We start from the raw sequence: 24,144 nt of genomic DNA, 5'->3' as shown, positions 1-24,144 counted from the left end.
TTAATTGGATCTGTCTAACTTCTGAATTTGCAGGCCTACGTTGTCTTTGTTACGACATTAGGAGGTCAGTGGTTGGAGCGCAACTTTGCTACATTTTTGTCACATGTACTTGATTTGGTCTCCCATCCTCGTGCAACTCAGACCCACGTGGAGGCAGTTTACTCTCGAAGATGCGTGTCCTTTATCCTGAGAGCAACTGTGGGCAGCTTACTCGGGGAGAAAGCACAGATTGCAGCTGCCAAAGATATATGTCAAGCCATCGGTAAACAAATGAAGGCAGTGGGTGAGAACCATTTTATTTTGAGACCAGTTGAAAGTTACTGTCGTTATAGGGGGCCAGCCATTTTTAGCTTTCTTCTACTATGAGGAGTAATTTTGTTGTTATGGTAAAAGATAATTCAGCTGCTTTCTGTTTGAAATATGATATTCAAAATGTAAGTTCTACTTGAAAAGTGATTGTATAAAACTGGCTTGTTATCCTGTGATGGCTTTTGACATTGCATTTTCTTAGAATGGAAGTGGGGAGAAAAGCGTGCATTTGCAATCTATCTTGGGATAGGTTGTATTGAATGTTGTGGAGGATTCTTTACTGCTGGTGTTAAAGATCTTGTGCATAGGTCCTTGTGTAAAATCCAATTGGATTTTACAGGTGCTAAACAAAGATGTAATCTGAAGACTGGAATTACAGAAGATAAATGTGGCCCCTTTGCAGAAGAGAACTGACAAAACTGTGTTGGCATTTGTTTATTATGAAATGAGTTAATTTGAGCTGGAGATTGAGAAAGTAAAATGGAATTGCACAAGGATGCATTTACCAAACATGTTTCTTCTCTTTTTCTGCTGCCATCTAACTTGAGTTTAAAGTAATGTTTAACATATGGAAATGGAATTGATTTTTAAAATTTTGCAGGTTCTTCTAACTATTTTTTGATAGGGTAGGTGTGGAACCTTAAAGGGTTCTCATTGCAATATGTATTACTTCCAGTATTACTTCTATTGGAAATGCTGCTTCTGAGATGAAACAGTTGCAGAAATTCCTCCTCCTGCTATCTTGTCAAGGTTGCAGGAAATCCTGTTATGTGTTTGGATGATCGGAAGAACTGTTTCATTTTTTGAGCATTTCTGATTAATTTGATAATAAATTGAAAAGATTTTTAATTGGTAATGATTGCTTCCCTTCATACAAGGGGAACCATTTTATACATTTGTACTGTAGTAGACATATAAATACTAAGCTGATACTAAAGCCCCTTTTCTCTGAAGTGACAGTTAACTGCTTCTGGGGTATCCTACAGTGGAATCTAGGAACTTAATTGGAAATCTTTAAGGTGACTAGAGGCTGTGATTAATTATTTACTAAATGTCTGGGTTTGTTATTTTTTTAGTTGTATTACAGATATATGCATGCAAATTTATATGCAGAACCTATATATGTCAAGATTATATTTTTAGTTACTGTCTGTAGATACAAAACACACATGTAGTATATGTGTATACTTGCTTTTGCTGTGTTATACTATTAATTATACCTCTTAGTGCACTGCCATCTATAGTAACTGCTGGGCATCTGTTTTTCGTGGTCTTTGGGTGATTGTGTTTGACTGATAGCTGTAAAACTTTTTCTCTTCAGAATATCTTTGCTTTGCAAGTTCACACTATGACCAAACTTGTGGGTTTGTTTTAATACAGGGTTTATGTCAAAAATATGTCAAATGTCTCTCATGTATATGTTCAAGTGTGATTCAAGTGGTAGTTAAGCAAGGTACTTGTGGTTTTTTTTCTGCAGAAGCGGTAGTGAATGATGCTAACAGTGAAAATAAATCAGGAGCTGCTGATGTAGCTGCGAGCCAGCATGTAATGGTGTGTGCCCTCCAGGAACTGGGTAGTCTGGTTCAGAGTCTGAATGCCACTGCATCTCCTCTTATTCAAGAACCCTCTATTGGTATGCAAATAAATTTAAGTAGTTTAAATTAGACATTTGGGCAATGAATATGAAATATCATTATATCTAGTTAAATAATAAATTAATATGAAGGAAGTAAATTGATGAATCTGGCACTCCCTGTAGTACTCCACACAGCTACATTTGTCCAGTTCATTGTGTTTAGTACCCTAACTTTAGTTCAAGATTGACAAAGTATTAAGCAGCTATTTTGGTTGAAGTCTGGCTGAAGCTCTTTTTTAGGGTGAGTAAAGTTGCAAAGTTGTGTTTTTTAGCATTGGTTTGTTTCCAGTAATGACTTTATAGGAAATACATTGGTTTGCTGTGTAAGGTTTGAAATATTTTTCTCCTGGAAAGCTGTATTGCCTTCAGATATCAAATTTCTGTGGGGAGGTTAAAGAGCATCTTGTCTAGATGAAGCTGTGGATAGTTCCATTTTAAAAAGCTAGGTTTTTGGCTTAAGTTGGTTAGGGTTTGTCTAGTATTTTTTCCTGTTTATTTTAACATGGGAATCCACGTTTCTACTGTAGTGTTGCAGGTTTAAGTTTTTTCTGTTTGTGAATGCCTATGTTTTTTCTAATGGAAGTGCAAGCTCTGTTAAATATTTCATTATGCGGGTTGTTGTCTTGATGCATATGACATTCTCTTCATACTGAATTTGCTCCTGCTATGGGGTGGGGAAGATTGTGCTTATTATATTTATTCCTTCTGGCTGCTGTGCCCCATAAGAACAGCGGGGACTGTATCTCAGTGTTACTTCTAGCTGCTATGAAATAAGCAGATAGAAGTTGTTCACTAGCTACAGAGAAAGCAAAAGATGAGGCAGAATGGGGGCTTTGAAGTAAACGTTTTCAGAGTTAGAGATCTGGACTGAGGAAAGTGTTGATGTGGAGATAGACTGGACTGAAGAGCTCAATTTGGAAGTGGGATTAGCCTAGGCATGGAGGTTCAGAAAATATAGAGGGATGGTAACTTGGTATGGGGGAGACAGCACTGTGTCAGAAGCACAGTGGTCAGTGACATCTATAGCACGTGCTTGACTACAATGCAAAGCAAAACCACAGGCAATTTGTGTAAAAGATAGCAGACTGTAGGAATCATCTCATCCAGTGTCTGTTCCCTTATGTAGGGTTACTGCCTCTTTTCAGTTTTTCCAAGTAGTAGAAGTCAGTGCTATGGCTCTGGCAGCTCCAGCTTTGCAGGTAAAACCTGATGTGGAGCAGCATAATGGTAATAACACTTCTGTCTTTCCTTAAAGAAAAAGGCAAGGTCATAAAATTCAAGTACATCAATTCTGACTTTCTTAACTTCCATTTTATCTGTCTAGTATTGATTCAGTTTTCTTGTCTACATATATTTAAAAGCTCATCATAACTTTAAGACTGTAAACTCTTTTCTGTAGGTCTCTTGGAGACAGTAACTTCAGTTCTTCTTCATCCCAGCATGGCTGCTCGACTTGCCGCCGCATGGTGCTTGCGGTGTGTAGCTGTGGCATTGCCTTTTCAGTTGACTCCATTTTTAGATAGATGCGCAGAAAGACTCAACAATCTGAAGACCTCCCCTGAAGCTGTTAGTGGCTACAGTTTTGCAATGGCTGCTTTGTTAGGTGGTGTGCATCAGTGTCCTTTAGGTATTCCTCATGCCAAAGGAAAGGTGAGATAATGAGTTCTTCATCTGTGAGTGTACTAAAAGATGCGTTTTCATCTAGAAGTAATAGCTTTGAAAAATATGTGACATGGTAATGAGTTTAAGCATTACTGAAATTGAACTTGTGCCTAGCAAGAGAGCAGTGGCCAGACCATGTGTTTGTAGTATTTCAGTTGCAATATTTACCAGCTTTTTCCCCTTTCTCTTTCAAATTTGTATTTTGGCCTATTAATGGCCTATTAATGAATAACTGCTGAAGAGAATATTGCTGTCTGTAATGTCATATGTCATATGCAAAACACTAATCATTTGTATTAAATGTAATCTGAATTCATTTGTTTATGGAAGGTCAATTGAAATTATTTGAGAACATCTTTATATATAGCCTATAAGGATGGATAGGTAGCAGTAGCTTGCAGTGGCTTGATTTAGGTTTTTAAAATCCATTGGTTTTTGTTGTTGGTGTAGATGGTGGTCAGTATTGCTGAGGATCTGTTACGAACTGCTGCACAAAACAGCAGACTCTCCTTGCAGCGGACTCAAGCTGGATGGCTTTTACTTGGAGCACTTATGACTTTAGGTTTGTAAAAATGGTTGCTTTTTGTTTTATTTTAATGCTTGTCCAACATTTCTGATTACCCACTGTGGCAGATGGTCTCTACATATAATCAGTCCTGTATCTAGCACAGGAGTATTTATACCAAGGGAAACCAAGTTACTGCATTTATTTCATCAGTATTGTTTATGTGGGGAAGAAGTGAAATATTAGTGTTTATGTAAGCTGAAGGATAGTAAAGGTGTCATACCTAAAAAAAATAATTCTACTCTGGTTTTAGAAACCCAGCCTTTTGGCATTCTATGAAGAGGGCAAAATTTCCCATAATCTTCCTTCCTTAATGCTGTGGTGCAGAAGAAATGGGTTGTAAATAAAACATAATGAACATTCCAACAGGTTGAATGTGTGCCTTTGGATAGGCAACAGTACTGATTAGAAGCATTACCAGTTTAAAAGCCACTCAGCTGTCTTTTAAAACAGCCAGACTCATGTTCATATCTGCCACCACAGAAATATCAGAGGCTATAAGTATACTCTTGAAGTTTGCAGCAATAGTGATTTTTATTGTTGTTGTTGTTTGGGGTTGGTTTTATACTGGAAAATATGATAAAACTCAATGCATTCTGCGGTATTTTGATCTCTCAGCAAATACCATTTTGTGTTTCATCTTGCTTCTCTGAATTGTCTCTTTTTGCCTGCTTATTGTCATTGTTTTTCTAACAGTGTAGCCCTATTTTGGCTGTCCTTCTCCAGTACATTTTTGATGCACTTGCACTGGATCTTTTGGAGCTTTTTCAGAAGTTTTCTTTAGACTTGACCATTAAACTAGTTACATAATCAGTAATTGTTAGCTATTTTTCTACTCATTTTATGAACGAGTTAGGATGGACTAAAGAGGTTGCCTTCAAATTAGTAGCATAAAAAAATTAGAAGTCAGAAAAAAACCATAAAAAGACAGTTGGCAGTGGTTACATATTACATGACAATGTATAGAATTGCCTTTTTCCTATTTCTAGTACTGATAGCAAGAAACAGACTTACCTATACTATTTATTTGCAGTACTTTCAACTTAGAAATGAGAAAGAATTTCCTTTGTTTTTCTTTGTTCAAGTACAGGAAAGGAAGAGAAGCAAAATAAGAGGAAAATAGCTTAAAGAGCAAAAGCCTTCATGGCAGGTTTTTTCACACTTAGTTAAATACAGGTTTTTATTAGACAGTCACTTTTTTTTTTTTTTTTATAAGGTCCTTCTGTTGTTCGGTATCATCTTCCTAAGATGTTGCTGCTATGGCGAAACGTGTTTCCACGTTCTTTGAAGGAGCTGGAAGCAGAGAAGGCAAGAGGAGATTCGTTTACCTGGCAAGTAACACTGGAAGGCCGTGCTGGAGCTCTGTGCGGTAAGAATTTCAAACTTTGAGACTGCAAATGTGCAGTAAACTGAAACATTATCTCAACCTTGCTTTCTTTGAAAATAAGATGTGTCTGATTTTCATCAATGTGGCCTGGTTTAGGCGTATAGTTTTATGAACATGTTACACAGTGTTTGAGTAAACATTTTTAATTGCTGCTTTTTGGATATTCCCTTAGGATATGTATCTTGCTTGTGCTTTATATTTATTTGTTTAAACTATTTTGTTACTAGCTATGAGAAGTTTTGTTGCTCACTGCCCTGAGCTCCTTACTGAGGATGTGATCCGGAAATTGATGACACCCATAGAATGTGCCATGACAATGATGTCACAGTAAGTAGGCAGTTTTTGCTCTTTATTTACTTTTGTCTTTTCCCAGACCTGAAATACTAGAACGAATTTGTTTTAATTCCTATTCTGACCTAGTACTGTGCTGTCCATGTTGAAAAAATTTTTTATGAGCATTGTGTTTATGGTTGTTAACTTTGTAAAAGTGTATTGTTGCATAGCCTGTGCTGAAGGGCCTACCATGGTAACTTTTGTCAAGTGTGTTTTGGATTTCTAGTTCAGTGAGCTTTTGAATTCATGGTTTGCTTATCCTTGTGGAAGAAATGACAAAACTAAGATACTGGTATATGAGATTTTAATCAATAACTCTCCTTATGAAATGTACTGCTTAAAAGACTTTAAACATATTCCAGGATAAAAGAAAAAAAATACATTTTGGGTTGGGTTTTGTGGTTTGGTTTCTCCCCTCCCTTGCCCCTTAAAACATGAGGTATGTGTCTCTGATTTACAGCAATATGTGCTTTTTAAAGTTTGCTCTGTACAATTTCTTCTGAAAATGTACTGGTAATTGAGTAGTGTTGCTCAGAGTAGTTCTCTGAACACTATTTTCTTGTCTTGGCTGGAAACACGTCTGGTGAAAAGAAATCCGAAAATGCTCTTTTCATTAACTGCAATATTTCTGGTTGTCTTTTTTTCTCTTTGATTCTATAGCATTCCATCAGTAATTAAAGCCCATGGAGCTCATCTCAAAGCTAGTGCAGCTATGGTCCGTTTAAGACTCTATGATATATTGGCTTTATTACCTCCAAAGACATATGAAGGTACATAAATTTTTAACAATTTTTATTAAAGTAAAAATTCTACTTACTCTTTTTGATGTATTTTTGGTGCTTGGCTTTGAAGCAGATACAAGATTCAAAATAGAATACTAGTAATCTGCAAGAGTCTTGTGCTATAATCCTCATCTTCTATGTGTCATCTTGACAGTATAACTACAGAGTATGAATATTGCAAAATATTAGAGTAATGCTTAGAGTATAAAAATTACAGTGCCATTTATAGGATTGAGAGGTACGGAGATCATGTTCTGAAATCCAATTCAGGTGTGTTATGTCATTGTTACTTAAAAGGTAGAGAACATTATTTCTTAGTATACTCAAAGAGCAAATGTGAGAATGAAGATTTAGTTTTGGTTTCTGGTATTTTTTTTTAACCTGATTTGATCTATTAGGCAGATTTATGCTATTATTAATAAATTGCCAGGCACTGTCACATGATCTGACAGAATAAATTTTGGGGTTTTGTTTGGATGAGCCATTTTTTTCAAAGTCTAGGTTGTCATTTTGGAAGGGATGGCCTGATCTGTTGTTTAGAACATTGATTTGGGAATTGGGAGCCCAGGGTTCTGTTTGAAGCCTTGCTCTCAACTCTAGTCTTATTAGGTTTACTTCCCTGTTTGTTTGCTACCTGTAAAATCGAGGTAATGATATATGATTTGATTTCTAACTTCTGATCACTAGCTGAAATCTCTTGGATAAGAAGCAGCAATGATTCTTTGTAATGTCCATACTTTTAGGATCATTTAATGCGCTTCTTCGAGAGTTGGTAGCAGAATTTACTTTGACAGACAACTCGGCTAATACAACCACATCACTCCTGAGGTCTCTTTGTCATTACGATGATAGTGTTCTTCTTGGCTCTTGGTTGCAGGAAACGGATCATAAGTCTATTGAAGACCAGGTAATAAAAAAACTAGAACAATAAAGGATTATCTCTGCACTGTCTGTCTGTGTGATGTGTGTGTGTGTGAAGCCTTCTAAAACTGAAGCTTCATGCCCTGTTTTTAGTCTTATATCAGAGGTTTGTTAGATGTAAGTCCTTCCATCTACAGTGTACCATTTTGATTAAAAACTGCCTACAGCTGAGATACAAACTGCATAACACTACTTATATGGTTGTGGTTGGGGAACTAACCTGATTCTTTAAACCAAAACAAAACTCCCCTCTGAGCTTCCTAGTCTAGCAGTTGTTCTCTTACATATTTTTTTGAACCAGGAGAACTATAAGATCCTCTTAACATGTTTTATAATGAAACTGCTGTCAAAATAGCAGTATTGGAAATGGTGTTACAGCAAAATAAGATTTAACTGGCTTTATCGGTGTGGTATGAAATCTTACATTTCATTTGGAAGTTTTGACACAATTGTGTTGTCATTATAAGGAATTTGCACTTCTGGATACAAGTGAGTCTTTGAAATAGAGGAACTAAAAATTGTAAAGAGGAAAGCAAGTATTGCTATGGGGGTGTCTCAATAAAATTTTTCAGACAAACTGGTAATGTTGATCCAGTTATTTTTCATACAGCCTTTGGAGAAGGAATGTAGCATAGGGAAAAATTTGTTAATGTTAAATAGTTTAGGAAACTATCTGGTAATAGCCTTCTCTTTGCTTTCCTGTTTTGTGATCACTAGAAAGGGGCTGGCTGCCTCTTTTTAAGCCATCTATCTACCCTCATATATTTCACAATTTAATGACATAGAGAAAAAATGTTCTCCATCTGGGTATACCGACCAACCTATCTCTGTCTTCCTAATTCTGGTCTAATTTTTGATTTCTCAGTGAACTGTATTCCCTTGACAACTAACCTGAGCATTTGCTGAACTCTGCCATCATAAACTTTGCACCTCAGCTTCTTAGAAACATTTCTGGTGTGAGGAGAAAGCGGGGAGCTGAAAAAGCCTCTTCTGCCACAGCCTATGTAATAATGGTTTCTCATTTTTTCTATGTAATAATGGCAAGGTTTCTCAGAAGGCAGCTGTCTTGACTGAGCGGATCCAAAAGCCAAGACTGATACCAAGTGTGGGAAACCAAGGGGAAACTTTCTGAGGAAAAATCAACATGTCAAAGCAAAAAAGGGGGTTTATAAACTTCCCTTGGTTGTTGTGGTGGACACAGTAGACTTTCAGTGCAGTCTTCAATCCATAGAGCTTTCTGGGACACTCCTCCCCACCCCCCCTCCCCACCCCTATTTTTTTTTTTTTTTAACCTCTAACTTGTAAAACATTGTCACTGTTGGTAACTGAAGCCATATTGTGCATCACAGAATTGTTTTGTGCTTGGTCATGTTTTATTTTTTAGTGACATGGAATTCTCAACAAATGTTTGCTGTTTGCTGACCTTTTAAGAGGAATACAGAGCTACTAGATTCTAATTTTATTTCCTGATTAAATAATTAACAAGTTACAAAAATCAGTTTTCCTTCAGAGAAAGTTAGATGTTAATTGTGTTTTCTGAAAGAATGTTGGTTAGGAAGTATTTTCATGATTATAGAAATGTTAGTAATTTTAGTACTGTTTCTGAATCTTTCTGTGTAGGGAATCATTACCGCCAAAATTGATCGGTTATTATACTGTATTGTAACTCAATGCTCAAACAGAGAGTGAATGAATAACCTTTTTCCTGATATGTCACATAATAGTTAGTGATTCAGAAGCTACTATTAATACCAGAATTTATCTGGTTTTTTTTCTAATGTCCATCTCTTACTACCAGGAATGGTAGGTTGTACATTTATCAAGCTGTTAACTGCTTTGACTGTCCACGATTTAGCTGGCTCTCTGAATGCTAGTGTGTGTATGTGTGGGGACACTGCAGTTGTGTTCAGGTGATTGTAAGCTATTTCGTTGCTCTAAGCGATTGTGTACGTGTTTTAGTTATCTCTAGTTCCAAATTTTATGTGCAAATGTATATTCAGAGGTATTCATATTATGTGGCATTTTGCAGCTTCAGCCAAACAGCGCATCTGGAAGTGGTGCTTTGGAACATGATCCATCTTCTATTTATCTGCGTATCCCTGCTGGTGAAGCTGTACCTGGACCTCTTCCTTTAGGAGTATCTGTCATTGATGCATCTGTGGCTCTCTTTGGTGTGGTTTTTCCTCATGTCTCTTATAAACATAGGTGAGTTTACATGAGTGTTCAGTTTCAGAATCTAATGGCTTGTTCTCTGGAAAGTATTATGTTTTGATTTTTTTTTTTTTTTTTTCCCCTCCTTGAAATAAGAATCTACTTTGATATCAACTCTCTTTAAATTCAGAGTTCAGTATTTGGTTTTCATTGCGTCTCAGGATTCCAGAACATGTCTACTCAATTTAGAAATAAGGTGATTTCCTCAGTTTGATCAGTTTTGAAGATTAGAATTCAGATGTGGAGACTAGATCCTTCTCTCCTCTTACTGCATTTAACAGTAGTAATATCTCTGCAACCAAAGTTTCCTGCAAAAATATCCACTGCAATTAACTTCAGATCAGCCTTGAAAACATAGCAGTGACATCCATTGAATTTCAGTTGTCTTCCTTGAGTAAGACCATTTGATTTCTACTCAGCAAAATATTTTATGCATGATGAAAAAGAGGGAATGGAATTCAGTTTATTTTCCTTCGTGTTCCACATTACCTTTGCAGAGTTATGAGTTGTCAGGACCACTTCTGTCACTCAGTTTAGCTAATTCGTCACTGAGCACAGAGTGAAAGCAGCTCTAAGACACATTTCAAAGTAAAATTATCCTTCAGGGCAATCCAGATGGGAACAGTTTTTTCCTAGCAGTCGATCTCATTTTGCAGTAAGCGCAGGATAGACTTGAGGCCAGGTTGCAGTAATTCAACTTGATCTATATCTGTTGTTAGCTATGAAAAGATTTGGCTGGGGAACTGCCAAGCAGTTAAGAATGCAGATTATTCATTATACTCCTGTTCTTGGTATCTTCTAGGGAGTACTTCTCGCAGTAGTGCTTTATGGCATGGTTAAATGGGGAAAACAATAGGAACAATAATAAGAATATGGAGGGTATTCAAGTGGTAGTGGAGAGTCAATATTTTTCCACTCATGTCCTCCTAGCTTTCTAGTTATGCAGCCAAATGTATCTGAAGACTCATTTCCTCTTGGTGGTGTTTTGTTCAAAAAGAATAGTAAACATTTGTGAATGAGCTAAAAGAACCAGCAAAGGGACATTCAGAATAACTCTACCCTTTCTACCTAAAGTGAATACCTTCTGCATACCCTGGAGCATAAAATCTGTGACTTGAACTTAAAAGGCCCTTTGTTATGTTGGTTTTCACCAGCTGTGTTTTAGTTTGTATTTTGAAAGAATATCACTTACATTATGTCCTTTCCTTTGTTTTAGATTACAGATGTTGGATCACTTTGCTGAATGTGTCAAGCAGGCTAAAGGTGTTCGCCAGCAAGCTGTGCAGCTTAATATCTTTACTGCTGTTCTTAGTGCCTTGAAGGTAAAACTTGTAAACTTGCAGCGGATGCCAAAGTTCAGCAGTTTGATTCATTGATTTGTATTTGATACAAAAGGCTGTTAGAAGAACATTGCTGAAGTTACAGCTTAAACATTCAGAAGTTTGAAAATACCAAAATTGAATTTTTTTCGGACTGCCGTGTATCAGTACAGAGAACAGATGTGGTTCAAGTAGTCAGCATTCTGTAGTATTTACACTGTCTTTTTCTTTTTTCAGTCCTGTACTTTTATTTGCAGTGTGCTCGTGGATTTAAGTACTTTGTCATATATACTCAAAAACCCCCAGGGCATCGTGCAGATGAGGCTCATGGAAATAAAAACAAGAATAGATTTGGGTTTCCATTTGGGATGTTCGAGTTTTTACTTCTTAAGATGCCCTAAATTGCATAGAATTGTAGACGTTTATGTCCAGTCCCACTGACTTCAGTTACAGCTCTGTTTGTCTATTTACACTTGAAAATCCAACCTCATGCTATCAAGTCAGGAAGCTAGACAGCAAGTTGTAAATACTGTTCCTGAGAAATACTTGGTTTCAGTGACTTGCATTGCCTCAAGGCTTTGTGGAACAGTGTCTTAGAGTGTAGGATTTTCTTTCTGCTAGTCAAATTTCTTAAGGCATATCAAGTTTTCTCCTGGTGCTGTGTTATATAATTTCCAATTAATGAGTCTGTTGGACAACATCTGTTGTTGTCATACTTGTTCATCTTCAGACCAACTAAGTCCTGTGCACTGGGGAAGTTACCCTCATAGAAGTGCCAGCCTGTAATTAAAGATTGGATGAGTTTCTTCTTGTCTGACTTCTGCCACACCAAAAATGGCTGCCTAGTTTAAGCTAGTTGTTACTGAGGCTCCATCTCTTTGGTTGATGGACAAAATGCATTGGTAAAACAATAAACAATACCATCTTGCTGTGTTCTTAGAAACATGAACCATATTGCTACAAGTTGAGAAGTAGATTCTGACACAGATGCCTGGAATTTCTCATGCCATGCCAAAATGGCCAAAGAATTGTCAAAATTGAGCTGAACTGAGGATTTCAGAACAAAAAATGAGAATCTGTGGTAGAGCAATCAACTTCTTCCTCTATAATACATACATGCAGTTTGTCCTTTACGTGTGTTTGATCATTTTTCCCAAAGTAAGACTTTTTGAAAGTAGTGAAAGGTGATGTACTATTAATGAAATAGGGGAACCAAAGAAGCTGTAGAAGCAGTGTTTAGTGTTGCTGTTCTGTAGATTGTTCACATAACAGGTTGTATAAATTTTTGCAAAGATGTCGTTATTTAAGAAAAAAATCTTTTCACAGACCTAAAATATCTTTAAGTGATTCTTGCAGAAACATAACTGAGCTGTGGTTTTTCTGCCTGACAGAAACAGATGCTGCAGTTAGATTTTTTTTTTTTTTTTTTTTTTTAAATCTTTTTTTTCCTGGGGTATCCTGTTTAAAGGTAGCTCAAGTTCAGTAGCTCTTGGGTGCAGGTAGCACTGTAATGCGTTTGGTAAAAAAGACTGGTGCAACAGGTCTTCCTGTATGAGAAATAGGTAGAGTGTTGGTAAACATAGGGCTGAGTATATTGTTGATTCTGAGTTTTAAATGTTTTCAACCGGTATATTATAGGATAAATGACCAAAAATTTAATCAAAAGTAAAAGAGCATAATTTTTAATTGAATATCTTAAATATAGTAAAATTGCTCTTTTATCTTCCCTTTCTCCCTTGCTTTGGAATGTTTTTTTCTTTTTTTTTTTTTTTTCCTGTAGGGTTTAGCTGAGAATAAAAGCACATTAGGACCAGAAGAAGTCCGCAAATCTGCTCTAACACTGGTAATGGGTGCCCTTGATAATCCTAACCCTATTTTGAGATGTGCAGCAGGTGAAGCTCTTGGCAGAATGGCTCAAGTGGTTGGAGAAGCCTCTTTCATTGCTAGAATGGCTCAATACAGTTTTGATAAGTAAGTTGGTTTTGATTCAGAAAAGGAAACAAAAGTAGAATTTAACCTAGTTTGGAAGATTCCTACTAAATACCATATTGGTTATTCTCTTCATGCTTATTGCTATGATTATGTAGATCTAACAAACCTTCCTAGTCTTCTCTTTGATTTTTTTTTTTTTTTTTAAATGTGATTCTTTCAAGAATAAAAGATGAGTTGTCAAACTGCTTGGAATGTGAAATGATACCAGTGAATAGTTTTTGATGAGTTACTTGAAGGTGACTAAACTGCTTGAGATGGATAAATGCAGCTTATGCTGTGTGTCTGTAATATGAATTGTGTGATAGTGGTTCTGTGTCATCAAAAAATCCACTTTACATATTGATTTAACTTATCTACTGGCCCATAATTTTTTTTCTGTATTCTGTTGTTAATCTGAGGTCTTTAGAAAGATGTCTGGCAGGTATAACAAGACAACACATTTCCTAATGTTTGGCTTAAATTTCAGACATCAGCCTATTTGTGAATCAGAATGCACCTGTCTCAGGGCTGCAGCCCATGTTTTTGGCTGGCCAGGCTGCATGTGTATAACCTCAGTCCAGCTCTCCTACCTCTGGCTAATTCAGATATTTCCATCATTTCATCTTGTGATAAAATACACAGTCCTTACCATCTTTCCTTGAATTTTTGTTACTGGGACCGTTTCCTTGGTTTCTTATCTAAGATTCAAGTTGTTAATGGTTGCCAGTCTGTTGACTCTGTCAAGTAATTTCTTTATATTTGGGATTTGCATTTACTTTGTTGTTTGCTGATGGCTAAGAGTATGCCTGCCTCTCATACAGACAACCAGGAAAATAAATCTATCTTTGTTCTAATTAGGATATCCTTTCTTCTCTCTTCCCCACACCCCAGAAAGGTTTTATATAACTTTTAGTTATGTGATGTGTGTTCAGAAGCAGAGGTATTGTAGAAAACACTAAACAAGTGACTGCTCATATAACTAGGTCATTCAGAATGCTGTTCATGCTGTTTTAGTTTCATTAACAAAACACTAAAAAAACCACCTTTGGTAAAGTCATAGAACTCAGCTGTAGAAGAAAACTGCTGTATTAAAAAGTTATTCAGTTAACTTTGCAGTGGAAGATGTAGCTGTGGATTTCTTTGTCATTTCTCAATATGTGTTACCGTTTTTCTATTCTTGATTTCTTTTCACTGCACTGGTCTAGCAGTGACTTTTCTGATTATTACATTGTTTGCTATGAAACATTGGTAAACACTAGATGCTTTTCCTATATTCTTTCACTTGCAAAACTCTTCTTCATCTACAATGTCAATTTCTGACCAGGAAGAAAGAAAATAACTATTAAATTTTTTTTTTTTCCACTTGCCTCACATGTAATCCTGTTTAATAGCAATATAGATTAAGTACACTGGTTTTTCTTTTGTTGTTAAGGCTTCTCAAGATCTTGTGAGGTGGCTTGCAAAATTCTGTTAATCATTTGCACTGTTATGGTACTTGAAGGGTTCTTTCTAACAAAGAGTGAATTACATGATTTCCTTTTATTTAAACATTGATAGGTTAAAATCTGCTCGAGATGTTGTATCAAGAACGGGCCATTCTTTAGCTCTGGGCTGTCTCCATCGGTATGTTGGTGGAATAGGTTCTGGACAGCATCTGAAAACTAGTGTCAGTATTCTTTTGGCTTTGGCACAGGATGGAACCTCTCCCGAAGTTCAGGTAAAAAACACAATCACCACAAAACTACTTTAAAATGTTCAGGATTGAAATTAAAAACTAAATTACCTGTTCAGATGGTCTGTAATGGAGATTGTCACATGTAAGCCAAATCATATGAATGTGGCATGTGCCAGAGAGCGTGAAGAAAGTGGAACTTTCCTTATAAACTCTTACAGTACCATATCCCAAATATGTTCTGCAATTGAAATGTAACCTCACTGTTATGGAGGCAGTTGCAAGTGGTCACCATTAATTCAGACTGCCAAGTGTCTGCTTGTCAGCTGAGCCAGAATAATTCACTGTGGGCATGTTCCTAACTGCCTGTAATTGTAAAGCAAAATGTGTTAGTTGTACTTTAGTTGCCTAAACTGAAGTTTTTAGTAACTGGCTAATGGTTAACATGTGATGGGTTACTGAGTCTCAGGTGATAAACAGTAGTTTTCTTTGCCAAGTAATTTCTGGATATGTAATACTGTGAACGCAGTAAGTCAGTACATCATCTTTGGAGGTTTGTATTATGACAGTAAAAACCTGTTGCAAGCCAAACTGCAGTTAGGGTACTGAAGAGAAACTAGTAGGAGACAAGTTCGAGGCAAGGCAAAGGTGAGGAGGGGTTTCTATCCAGTAGGGACTGCAGATGGAGTCTCACAAGAGGACGGCTTGACTGCTAGAAGTTGCTGGTAGAGTAAAAAGAGGACTAAACACGCCACTGAAAGAGCAGTGCCTTTGGAGTTGCTGAATATGTATAAACACTGCACAGAAAGCTTCCTAAGTTGAAAATACTTGAAAGTTGGGAGAATATGCTGTCTTTATTTTCCCAGGAGAAATTCGAGGGGTCACTGTCTTGGTCTGTCTTTACTCTCCCTTTAAGCATCTGGTTGTGGCTGCTGCTGTAAAAAGAAGAGAGGGCTAGATGGACTAGTACATCTGTCTTTACAATAAAAAGTTGAATATTAGAGGGAAAAGTTCTGATTCTTTTTTCTCCAGCAATGAAAGCACTAGAATAAAAGGATTACTTCAGAAGAAAAAAGACCCCAAACTAAACAAACCTTTTTTGAGTAAAAGCAACTGTCTTGTCTGTAATTATTGTTTTTCAAAGATTATGATGTAATTGCATGATATAACAGGTAATTTTTTGTCATTCTTCTCACAAGTTGCTGCATGGAAACGTTTATCTGAAACAGTGACTGACTATTATGCTTTAGCAGCAGGAAGTTGTGTGCCACCCATGAGTAGGGGCACTTTATAGACACAGATTGAGAAGCTGAATCCCCCAGTAACTATACAGAATTGTACTTCCATCTTGATTTAAATTGTTAACTTGATAGAATATGTACTAGAGTACCTTCTTGATTGTTCCTCAGGGCAATTAAAAAAAAAAATCAAAATAATCAAGTTTATCACTTGAGAAAATAAGCCTAGTTTTGTTTGGAGATAATGTTTTAAAAATAATAATTTATAAATACAATTTAAAGTCTTTTAAATTTCCTTACTTTAAAGTTCAGTTTGCATATGTATGTGTAAGTATTTTTGAGGCATATAATTGTGTACTGTTCATTTAAAAAAAAAAAAAGATGGAAAGGGTTACTGCTTTATCAAAACACAAATATGAAGTATAAAGGGGCAGCCCTGGTGGAACTTGAATACCTATCTTATTTTCTATTGAGAGTACAACACCAGGCCACTGTGGAAAGCTAAGCTTTTAAACCTCATCCCTCACCAGATTGTTGTGGATACACAAAAATTGTATGGGAATGCCAGTAATGGAAACTTGCAGGAATGAAAGGATAAGCTGTAATGTGCTACCATGTGGTTAGTACTGTAGAAGTAGTTCCGTGGTTGTTAGTGCTAATGATTTTGGGGTTGCATCAGAGAGGATTAAAAAGAAGCATTTTTAAAGGCAGGTTTTCCAGCTCATTCCTGAAAATGTAGCTTTGTAACCATAGTATTCTTTTAACTTAGTCTTTTCAGTCCAATTGCATCGCATAATCATGGAAGAAAATTCTGAAATAAGATCATTTAGTAGAATATTATGGAGAGATAGCTAATGCTTTCAAGTCTGTCAGGGGAATTTATTTCCTATGAAATGTCAGTGACCAAAAAGACTGTCTCTTTGTCCACTTCTTATTTTGACAATTGCGACAAATTATTTTGCTCTTTTGTTATTTACTTATCCTGCAACTGAGTTAGGTTAATCTTTCACCATTTTTTCTCATGCTGTAGTACCCTAATGATGAACAGCACTGTTAGAAAATTCATATGAACCTTTCAACTTGTCATGAAAATCAGTTTCTGCTGGAATGTCAAAGGCACTCCCCACTAAGAACTTTGTCAGCTGCCCATTTCAGACTCTATATCCAGTTTTACAGCAGAATGATTCTCTCTTTCTCCTGTCTAAGGAGTCACTCTTCTTTTTTCCTTAGAGTTGGCGTGTTGTTTGTATTTTTCTTCCTCAAAGTGCTTAACTATTTTTTGCTCAAGTTCTTTATAATTTTCGTTTCCATTATCCCCAAAACTGCTGATAGCCAAAGAGTGTGCTAGAGATACTTAAATTCTCAAGTGACTGCCTGAGATTCTGGGACCTTTGAAAGACTTCTGGAGTCAGAGTAGCTAACTAGACATATTTAAGCAGGGACATACAGAGCTAGGTTTGGTCTGCATACAAAATTGTTTACATTTCCTAAAAGTATTACTGTAAAATACTCCTTTGTTTTTTTGATAGACTTGGTCTCTCCATTCGCTTGCCTTGATAGTAGATTCTAGTGGGCCAATGTACCGTGGATATGTGGAGCCAACGCTTTCCCTGGTTCTGACTCTGCTCTTAACTGTTCCACCATCGCATACAGAAGTACATCAATGCTTAGGCCGATGTCTTGGAGCTATAATAACTACTGTTGGGCCTGAGTTGCAAGGTTAGTGGGAATTTGAGGGAAAAACGAAAAAATCTTAATTTGTATAAAGATAATATATCGCAGTCTTAAATGAAAGTAAGTAAATTTTTGTTTGCTGCAGGTTGGGGGGGTTGGTGACAAATTCAGTTACAGTCCTGCAAGCAACCTCACTTCTGATTCTACTTACGTCTGCTTGGGGCTTTTTTGACTGCAGTTTGAGGTTTCTGTAAAGAAATTGCAGTGATGTATGGTGTTCTGGCTAATGGTAAATTTGCATCTTAGGTTAAAGATTAAAACCACCCTTGCTGTATGTTTTGCTGTGTGTGTTTTTGTAAGTGGGGCAAGAGGCAAGATTCTGCCTCCAGTGTTTCTACACGTGCTGATTTTATTTTTAACTGGTGGCAAGAGCTTAAGTTTGACATAATTGATAATATTGTGAACTATAACTCATTTCCACTCATTTTTGGTATTCTTAAGTTGCTGTACCCTTACTGTAGAGAATAAGATCTTGTCATGACAAGAAATTCTGTTTTTTAGATGGCAAAACCACAGATTTGTAACTTGGTTGAACTGGGATTTTTAGGCATATTTATAGGATGGTCTTTGATGCAGTGCCAGAAAGCCAGTCACTAGTGAAATTTTAACTCTTAAGTAACTGGACTTAAATTTCTAATTATGAAAAAATTTTATATGGTTTAATTGGACTTGTGTAACTGCTTGCTATGTGTTAAGCTTTTCATCTGAAGTGTCATTAACTTTTAAAATAAAAAAACAACTTATGTAGAATGTCTTCTGCAGGTTACATTTTTCTGTAATTCAAGATTTTTTTATAAGCTTGATGCAGGTTAATTCTTAAAATACGTAATGGGATTATTTTTCAGATTAAATACTGTTCTTTTGAACATTTGTCCTATCAGAGCAGTGCAACTCATCCAGTGGAGCTAACTAAAATCACCTGCATATGTGTATGCTAGCTTAAGTGTTGTCTGTTATTTTAGGAAATGGTTCAGTGTATGAAATGTTGCCCATATATATAGAATGAAAGAGACTTTCAAGATATAAATTCAGATAATTTTACTAGTTTCATGTCCTTGAAAGATATTCTCAAAATGTTTCTGGCTGAAGATGTTTGATCCAAAATTTCATTTGGACAGGACATTGTTGAACTGAGCTAAAAAAGAGATATTGAAACACTCTGTAGTTTTCTAGATACTAATTTGCAGTAGGAATTCGGAAAAGTTTAATGTTTTCTGTGAATTTTGAAGCATTAAAAATTCTTATTTCTCAGATGTTTAAAGTCTAAAGTTGTCATACAAAAATTGTGCTGTATTAAGGATATTGTATTACATCATTAGGTAACGGAGCTACAATTTCCACAATCCGTTCTTCCTGTTTGGTGGGATGTGCAATCACACAAGACCATTCAGACTCGCTTGTTCAGGCAGCTGCCATATCTTGCCTTCAGCAGCTTCATATGTTTGCACCACGGCACGTCAACCTGTCCAGTCTGGTTCCCAGTCTTTGTGTGAGTACAAAATACATCTCTTTTGTTCCCCAAAGTTTTATGTATGTGCTTATCAGGGGACGGGAGAAGTACTTTGCAAGATGTCAAGGATGCCCCTATGTAATAAGCAAGTCACGTTTGCAAAAACACTGGAGTGCAAATCTGTCCCTGAGCCATTAGATCTTTTCAGAATGCTGCCCAAATTGAAATCACAGGGTCTAATTCTCTTTCACCCTAGATAGCACAAGATGGCAAGCATTTATGTATAATATGACTCAGTAAAAAGATGCTGAAATGCTCTGTTTCCTCCAACTGATTGCATGCACAGAGGGAAGCGAGTGAGTTGGGGAAAGGCAGAAGATTTTGGATTTATTTTACCACTGTTGGCATGGTAGATGCTGACATTCAAAATCTTGGGCTGCTGCTGTTAGTGTTGCTTTCTCCCTTCATTGGTGTTCTGTCAGCAAGTCCTGGCCTAAGCCTGGAGTGAGGCAGAGGCTGGAACCCAAAACATACCAAATAATGACTATAAGAGGAAAGGTGGTGTGTGTTGGTGTGGGTGGTTGGGGTTTTTTTATTATTACTGTTTCTTAAAATTTTTTTAGATGGTTTAGTAGTGCAATACTGAGAAATTTAAAAAGCTTCTCCCTAACGTCTCTTGGATGTTTTGCAAAGTTCTTTGTGTCAGTCTTTGTGGAACTGGTGGTTCTGTGTTAGCTGGAGGAGTACAATCCTACTTATGTCAACACTGGACCTTTTACTTCATCTGCCATCCAGACTTCCCCTAGGGCATCCTTTCATTGTCACATGCTTCCCTCCCTGCACTGACCCATGCTCCCCCCTCCCCGTCCCTGCAGACTCTGGAGCACTCCTAGGAGTGCAATGTGTGCCCAGAATGTCAGTTGTCCTTTCACAAAATTTTGCATGAAAGGGGTTCTGTGTACCCAAAAGTAGGTAGGCCCTTTTGTATCAATACTATGTATGACATGACAAGCAGTTCGTTCATATAGCCATTTACTCTCTAAGTACCAGTGGGTAGTACTACAGACAATACAGTTCATATAGCAGTGACTAGTGTTGTTTTGAAAACTTTTCCCAGGGTTTTCTGCTGTCTCTTTCCTGTCCCTTTATGGTCTTCTGCTAAACAAAAGCTGTTTTCCTTTTCTCATATTACTTATTTCCAAGTCATACTTAGTTTGATAAGTTTTCCTCTGAATTGTCTAGTGCATTTATTTATACTGCAAATACATATATACATCGCAAAGTCTGTCTTACCTCCCCTGTTAACAAAGTCTTCATTGCTTTCTAACTCACTTTTGAATGAAATGAATGCCAGGTATCAAAATTAAACAACACATTTCCATAATCTAGCTTAATTTCTTCTTCCCGCATTGGCTTCAAAACCACTGGTTGTTTGGTTTGTAACTTAAAATGGGAAATACTCTTTCCATTAATTAAATCCCCCAAATGCTCTGTGTTTTAGTTCCATTAAAACAACCTCAGTGTGATATTTAGAGGTTCTTTAAAGTTTGCTTGTTTTTTCAGGACTCGAATCTTGTATATTCATATGTGGAATAAAGATTTACTGTTAAAATGCTTTATGAACTATACAGCCCTTTCATTTAGGAAAGCAATTTCCATCCACATAATAACCTAATACTGAGAAAGCAAGTGTGTATTTGGTTTATTAAAAACAAATTCCCCAGGGTAAATAATAAGTTTCTTAAAGAGCACTCTTCATCTCTTCCACTGTGGAAAAATATACAGTTCTCTGTGCAGCTACTTCCCCTCGAGAAAATAGGGACCATGTACAATTCTTCTATACGAAAAATATTTGCTCATACTTGAGGTGATTCAAAAGCAATTAGAAGCCAGTGTTGGTTAGCAAAGAAGTCTGAAGCTGTCTTATTGAGAGGCACTTATGAAAACTTATGCTATAAGTGCTGTTACAAGTTTGAAATAAAAGTTTTTGATAGCTGTTGTGTGGTGTATCTGATGATGGCTTTTTGTTTGAAAGAATGTGATTTACAACTGTAACAGAATATGAGGTTGAGTAGTACTGAAGATTATGACAGATGGGAAGGCATTATTAGTCTAAATCACATTGGAGCAGTAGTTCCAATATTTAAGCTCTTACCTCTTTAACCAGACAACAGCTGTTAGCTCTGTGTATGTTAGCTTTATTTTCATATTTTTGCATTATAGGAAGTTCTTACTTCTGAACTTTCAAGATCTTGTAAAGAGCTTGGTTCCCAGCAGCTCACACATGAGCATATAATTGTAAAGCAGAATGCTGTTAGTTCTTAGCTGTGCTGATTTATTGATAAGAGGGTGCAGCAGTTCACTCACCTGTAATGGTTCTGATTTTTAGGTTCATTTGTGTAGCTCCCACTTGCTGCTTCGCCGGGCTGCAGTTGCATGTTTACGACAGCTTGCTCAGAGGGAAGCAGCAGAAGTATGTGAATATGCCATGAGCTTAGCGAAAAATGCTGGAGACAAAGAAAACTGTGGCATCAGTAAGTATTTCTTCTGGGTGACCTTTTTGTAACAGTTGAGGGCACATATGTGTGCGTATGTGTGCTTTGCCTTCAGAGAGGGGAAGAAAAACCACAACACCACCACCCCCAAACAGAAAAACACCCTAAACCTGTCCCTTCCAGCTCCAGTAAATTCTGACTATATCCCTGCTTACCTGTTGAATTTCACTCAATTAACTTTTTGTAAAGTTTAGACTGAAACTTCTCTGCCCCATTAAGACTGACAATCAAACAGGGAACGCAGTGTGATACAGTGGAAATATTTTACATTTTTTTCTGGTATTTTGAAATTGCTTTTTTGAAAATTGACTTAATTGTATGCTGTTTGAGATACCTGGTTATGCTATATTCTGCTAGTAGCTTGCCTGCAAAGCCTGTGGACTTTGCTGGTTGGTTCAGTTCTTACATGTATCATTTTGTTCTGAAAATAGGAGGCTCAACATTGTTGATCATCACAGTCTTCGTATAAGCATAGAATCATGAGCTTATTCATATTAAATCACACCAGTTAAGTCTGTCTCTGGAAACATTCTTTAGAGTCCAGTACTTAAGGTTTATTACAAATTCATGGGGTATGTACCTTCGAGAGGATTTTTTTCTTTTTGAAGTAATACTAAGAGTTGTTACTTGCTTGCAGAAAATAAATTAAATTAATTGCTGTGTTAAAACCTTTCTAATATTAATTCAGAAGAAATTCAGTAACATCTTGGTGTATCATTGCCTGAACTATACACACACAAATATACAATGTCCAATTCTAATCTGTCATTACAGATTTTAAAACATGAGTTACTGATTTCAGAAAAGATTTCTCATTATCACTTTGCAGATATTAATCCTTTTGCACCAGGAGCTGGTTCTCGGCGAGATGCCCATTCGCGGCATCAGGGGGTTAATATAACAGAGACAGGTCTTGAAGGTGTCCTTTTTGGAATGTTGGATCGGGAGACTGATCGGAAGTTGTGCTCAGATATCCACGATACTCTGGGACATATGCTTTCATCGCTGGCAGTAGAAAACCTGTCCCACTGGCTAATGCTTTGTAAGGATGTCCTTGCAGCTTCCAGTGGTAAGTGTTCTACAATGTTCACATAAAAGTCAGTATGCCCTTAGTATTAGCATCTTCTGGCAATATTTGTTTGGACCTTGTCTCTTAGACATTATAAGAGTTACTGTCTCTTAGACAATATAAGACATAGCTTATATTGTATATAGAACTTCAATTATAGTGCATTAAAATTTCCTTAGAAAGAAGAAATCATCAATGTTATGTTAAGCTTTAGAATATTGCTTTTAAGATTAAAATGTTAGCTGCCTTGAAGTAGCATTTCCATCAGAGAAGCAGTGTAATTATTACTCTGACATTTCAGTATCTTAGTGAAAGCAGGCGTACTCTTTTTAGTCTTTATACATCAGGACCATGCAGAAAGAATAGTGCTGTACATGCCCTGAGCTTTCTTTTATGAGGTTTTGTGAGTTACTGATGTGATGAAACTTCTGCTTGTTGTTCAGCTTTGCATACTTGTTTGCACAGATCTTGTCCTCTGAGACCTTATTCCTGTTTTTCAGCTTGTAGGATGGTTGTGACACAGATACTTCTCATTTCCCTTGCATTTATACTTGTTTATTGGCATACTGTGTCTTAATCCTGAAGCTCTCTGTAAATGTTGCCAGCTTTACGTTTACTGTTGAGTAATGCTATCAATGATTTCTTTATGCAGTGTAGTTACTATGTATCTGCCCAGCGACAAAGATCTTGTTTCCTGAGGTCACAGTTGGCATGCCCTTTTCTTATTTCATGTGGGATGGGTTTTAAAGTTTTTAACATGGTTGTCCAATCTCTTATTTATTTATTAGTATGTGAAATAATCTGAGAGAAACATATTTAAATAAATTTATCTCAGCTGTACTTCAAGCCGGCAACTTCATTTTGAACTCCTTTGATTCAGCTGACTGGCATATGAACGAAATCTAGTTTGCTTTTTAAGCAGAGATTTACAGATCAATTACATAAGGTCCTGGATGCTTTCTCAAAACACTCTTGTTGTGAATTGGCATCATCCATGTTTATTTGCCATAGCCTCTGTCTCTTTATTTAATATCTTGGCTCTTCAGCTGCTTAAATTTAGACTTTCTAAGAAGCATGCCTTAGTTGAGATGGGTTACTCTTGCAATAATTTCTTCTCGTTCTCCTCTAATTATTGCCAGAGTAATTTTTGTCAATATCTTGGCATTTTTCTAATTTAGACCTGAGTCTAAATCTCAGTCACTGAGATTTTATGTTCTTCTGTCTGAATAGTAGAAGTATATATGCATGTTTGGTGAGTTGTTTTTTGTCCCTGTTTGGATTTTTTTTTTTTTTTTTTAATATGATTCTTGAAGTAATGTTATTTTCTGAA

General features: G+C 36.6%; 1 protein-coding gene across 3 annotated transcripts in view; it reads left to right on the top strand.

Annotated features, from left to right (window-relative positions):
- The window catches only part of HEATR5B (HEAT repeat containing 5B), a 59,217-nt gene that overhangs the window by 8,932 nt on the left and 26,141 nt on the right, over positions 1-24,144 (top strand). For all 3 annotated transcript variants that reach the window (XM_074896924.1, XM_074896923.1, XM_074896925.1), the window contains exons 8-23: positions 34-283; positions 1,787-1,942; positions 3,345-3,595; positions 4,058-4,169; positions 5,389-5,541; positions 5,787-5,886; positions 6,553-6,662; positions 7,418-7,581; positions 9,625-9,800; positions 11,023-11,128; positions 12,906-13,096; positions 14,654-14,813; positions 17,536-17,725; positions 19,060-19,229; positions 21,580-21,724; positions 22,575-22,814. In XM_074896924.1, the coding sequence (XP_074753025.1) occupies positions 34-283; positions 1,787-1,942; positions 3,345-3,595; positions 4,058-4,169; positions 5,389-5,541; positions 5,787-5,886; positions 6,553-6,662; positions 7,418-7,581; positions 9,625-9,800; positions 11,023-11,128; positions 12,906-13,096; positions 14,654-14,813; positions 17,536-17,725; positions 19,060-19,229; positions 21,580-21,724; positions 22,575-22,814 (2,674 nt within the window). The remainder of the gene's footprint in view (positions 1-33; positions 284-1,786; positions 1,943-3,344; positions 3,596-4,057; positions 4,170-5,388; positions 5,542-5,786; positions 5,887-6,552; positions 6,663-7,417; positions 7,582-9,624; positions 9,801-11,022; positions 11,129-12,905; positions 13,097-14,653; positions 14,814-17,535; positions 17,726-19,059; positions 19,230-21,579; positions 21,725-22,574; positions 22,815-24,144) is intronic.

This window comes from Athene noctua, chromosome 1 (genome assembly GCF_965140245.1).
Source record: "Athene noctua chromosome 1, bAthNoc1.hap1.1, whole genome shotgun sequence".
Classification (NCBI taxonomy): domain Eukaryota; kingdom Metazoa; phylum Chordata; class Aves; order Strigiformes; family Strigidae; genus Athene; species Athene noctua.
The sequence above is the reverse complement of the archived record's forward strand: the minus strand, read 5'-3'. Positions and strand labels throughout refer to the sequence as shown.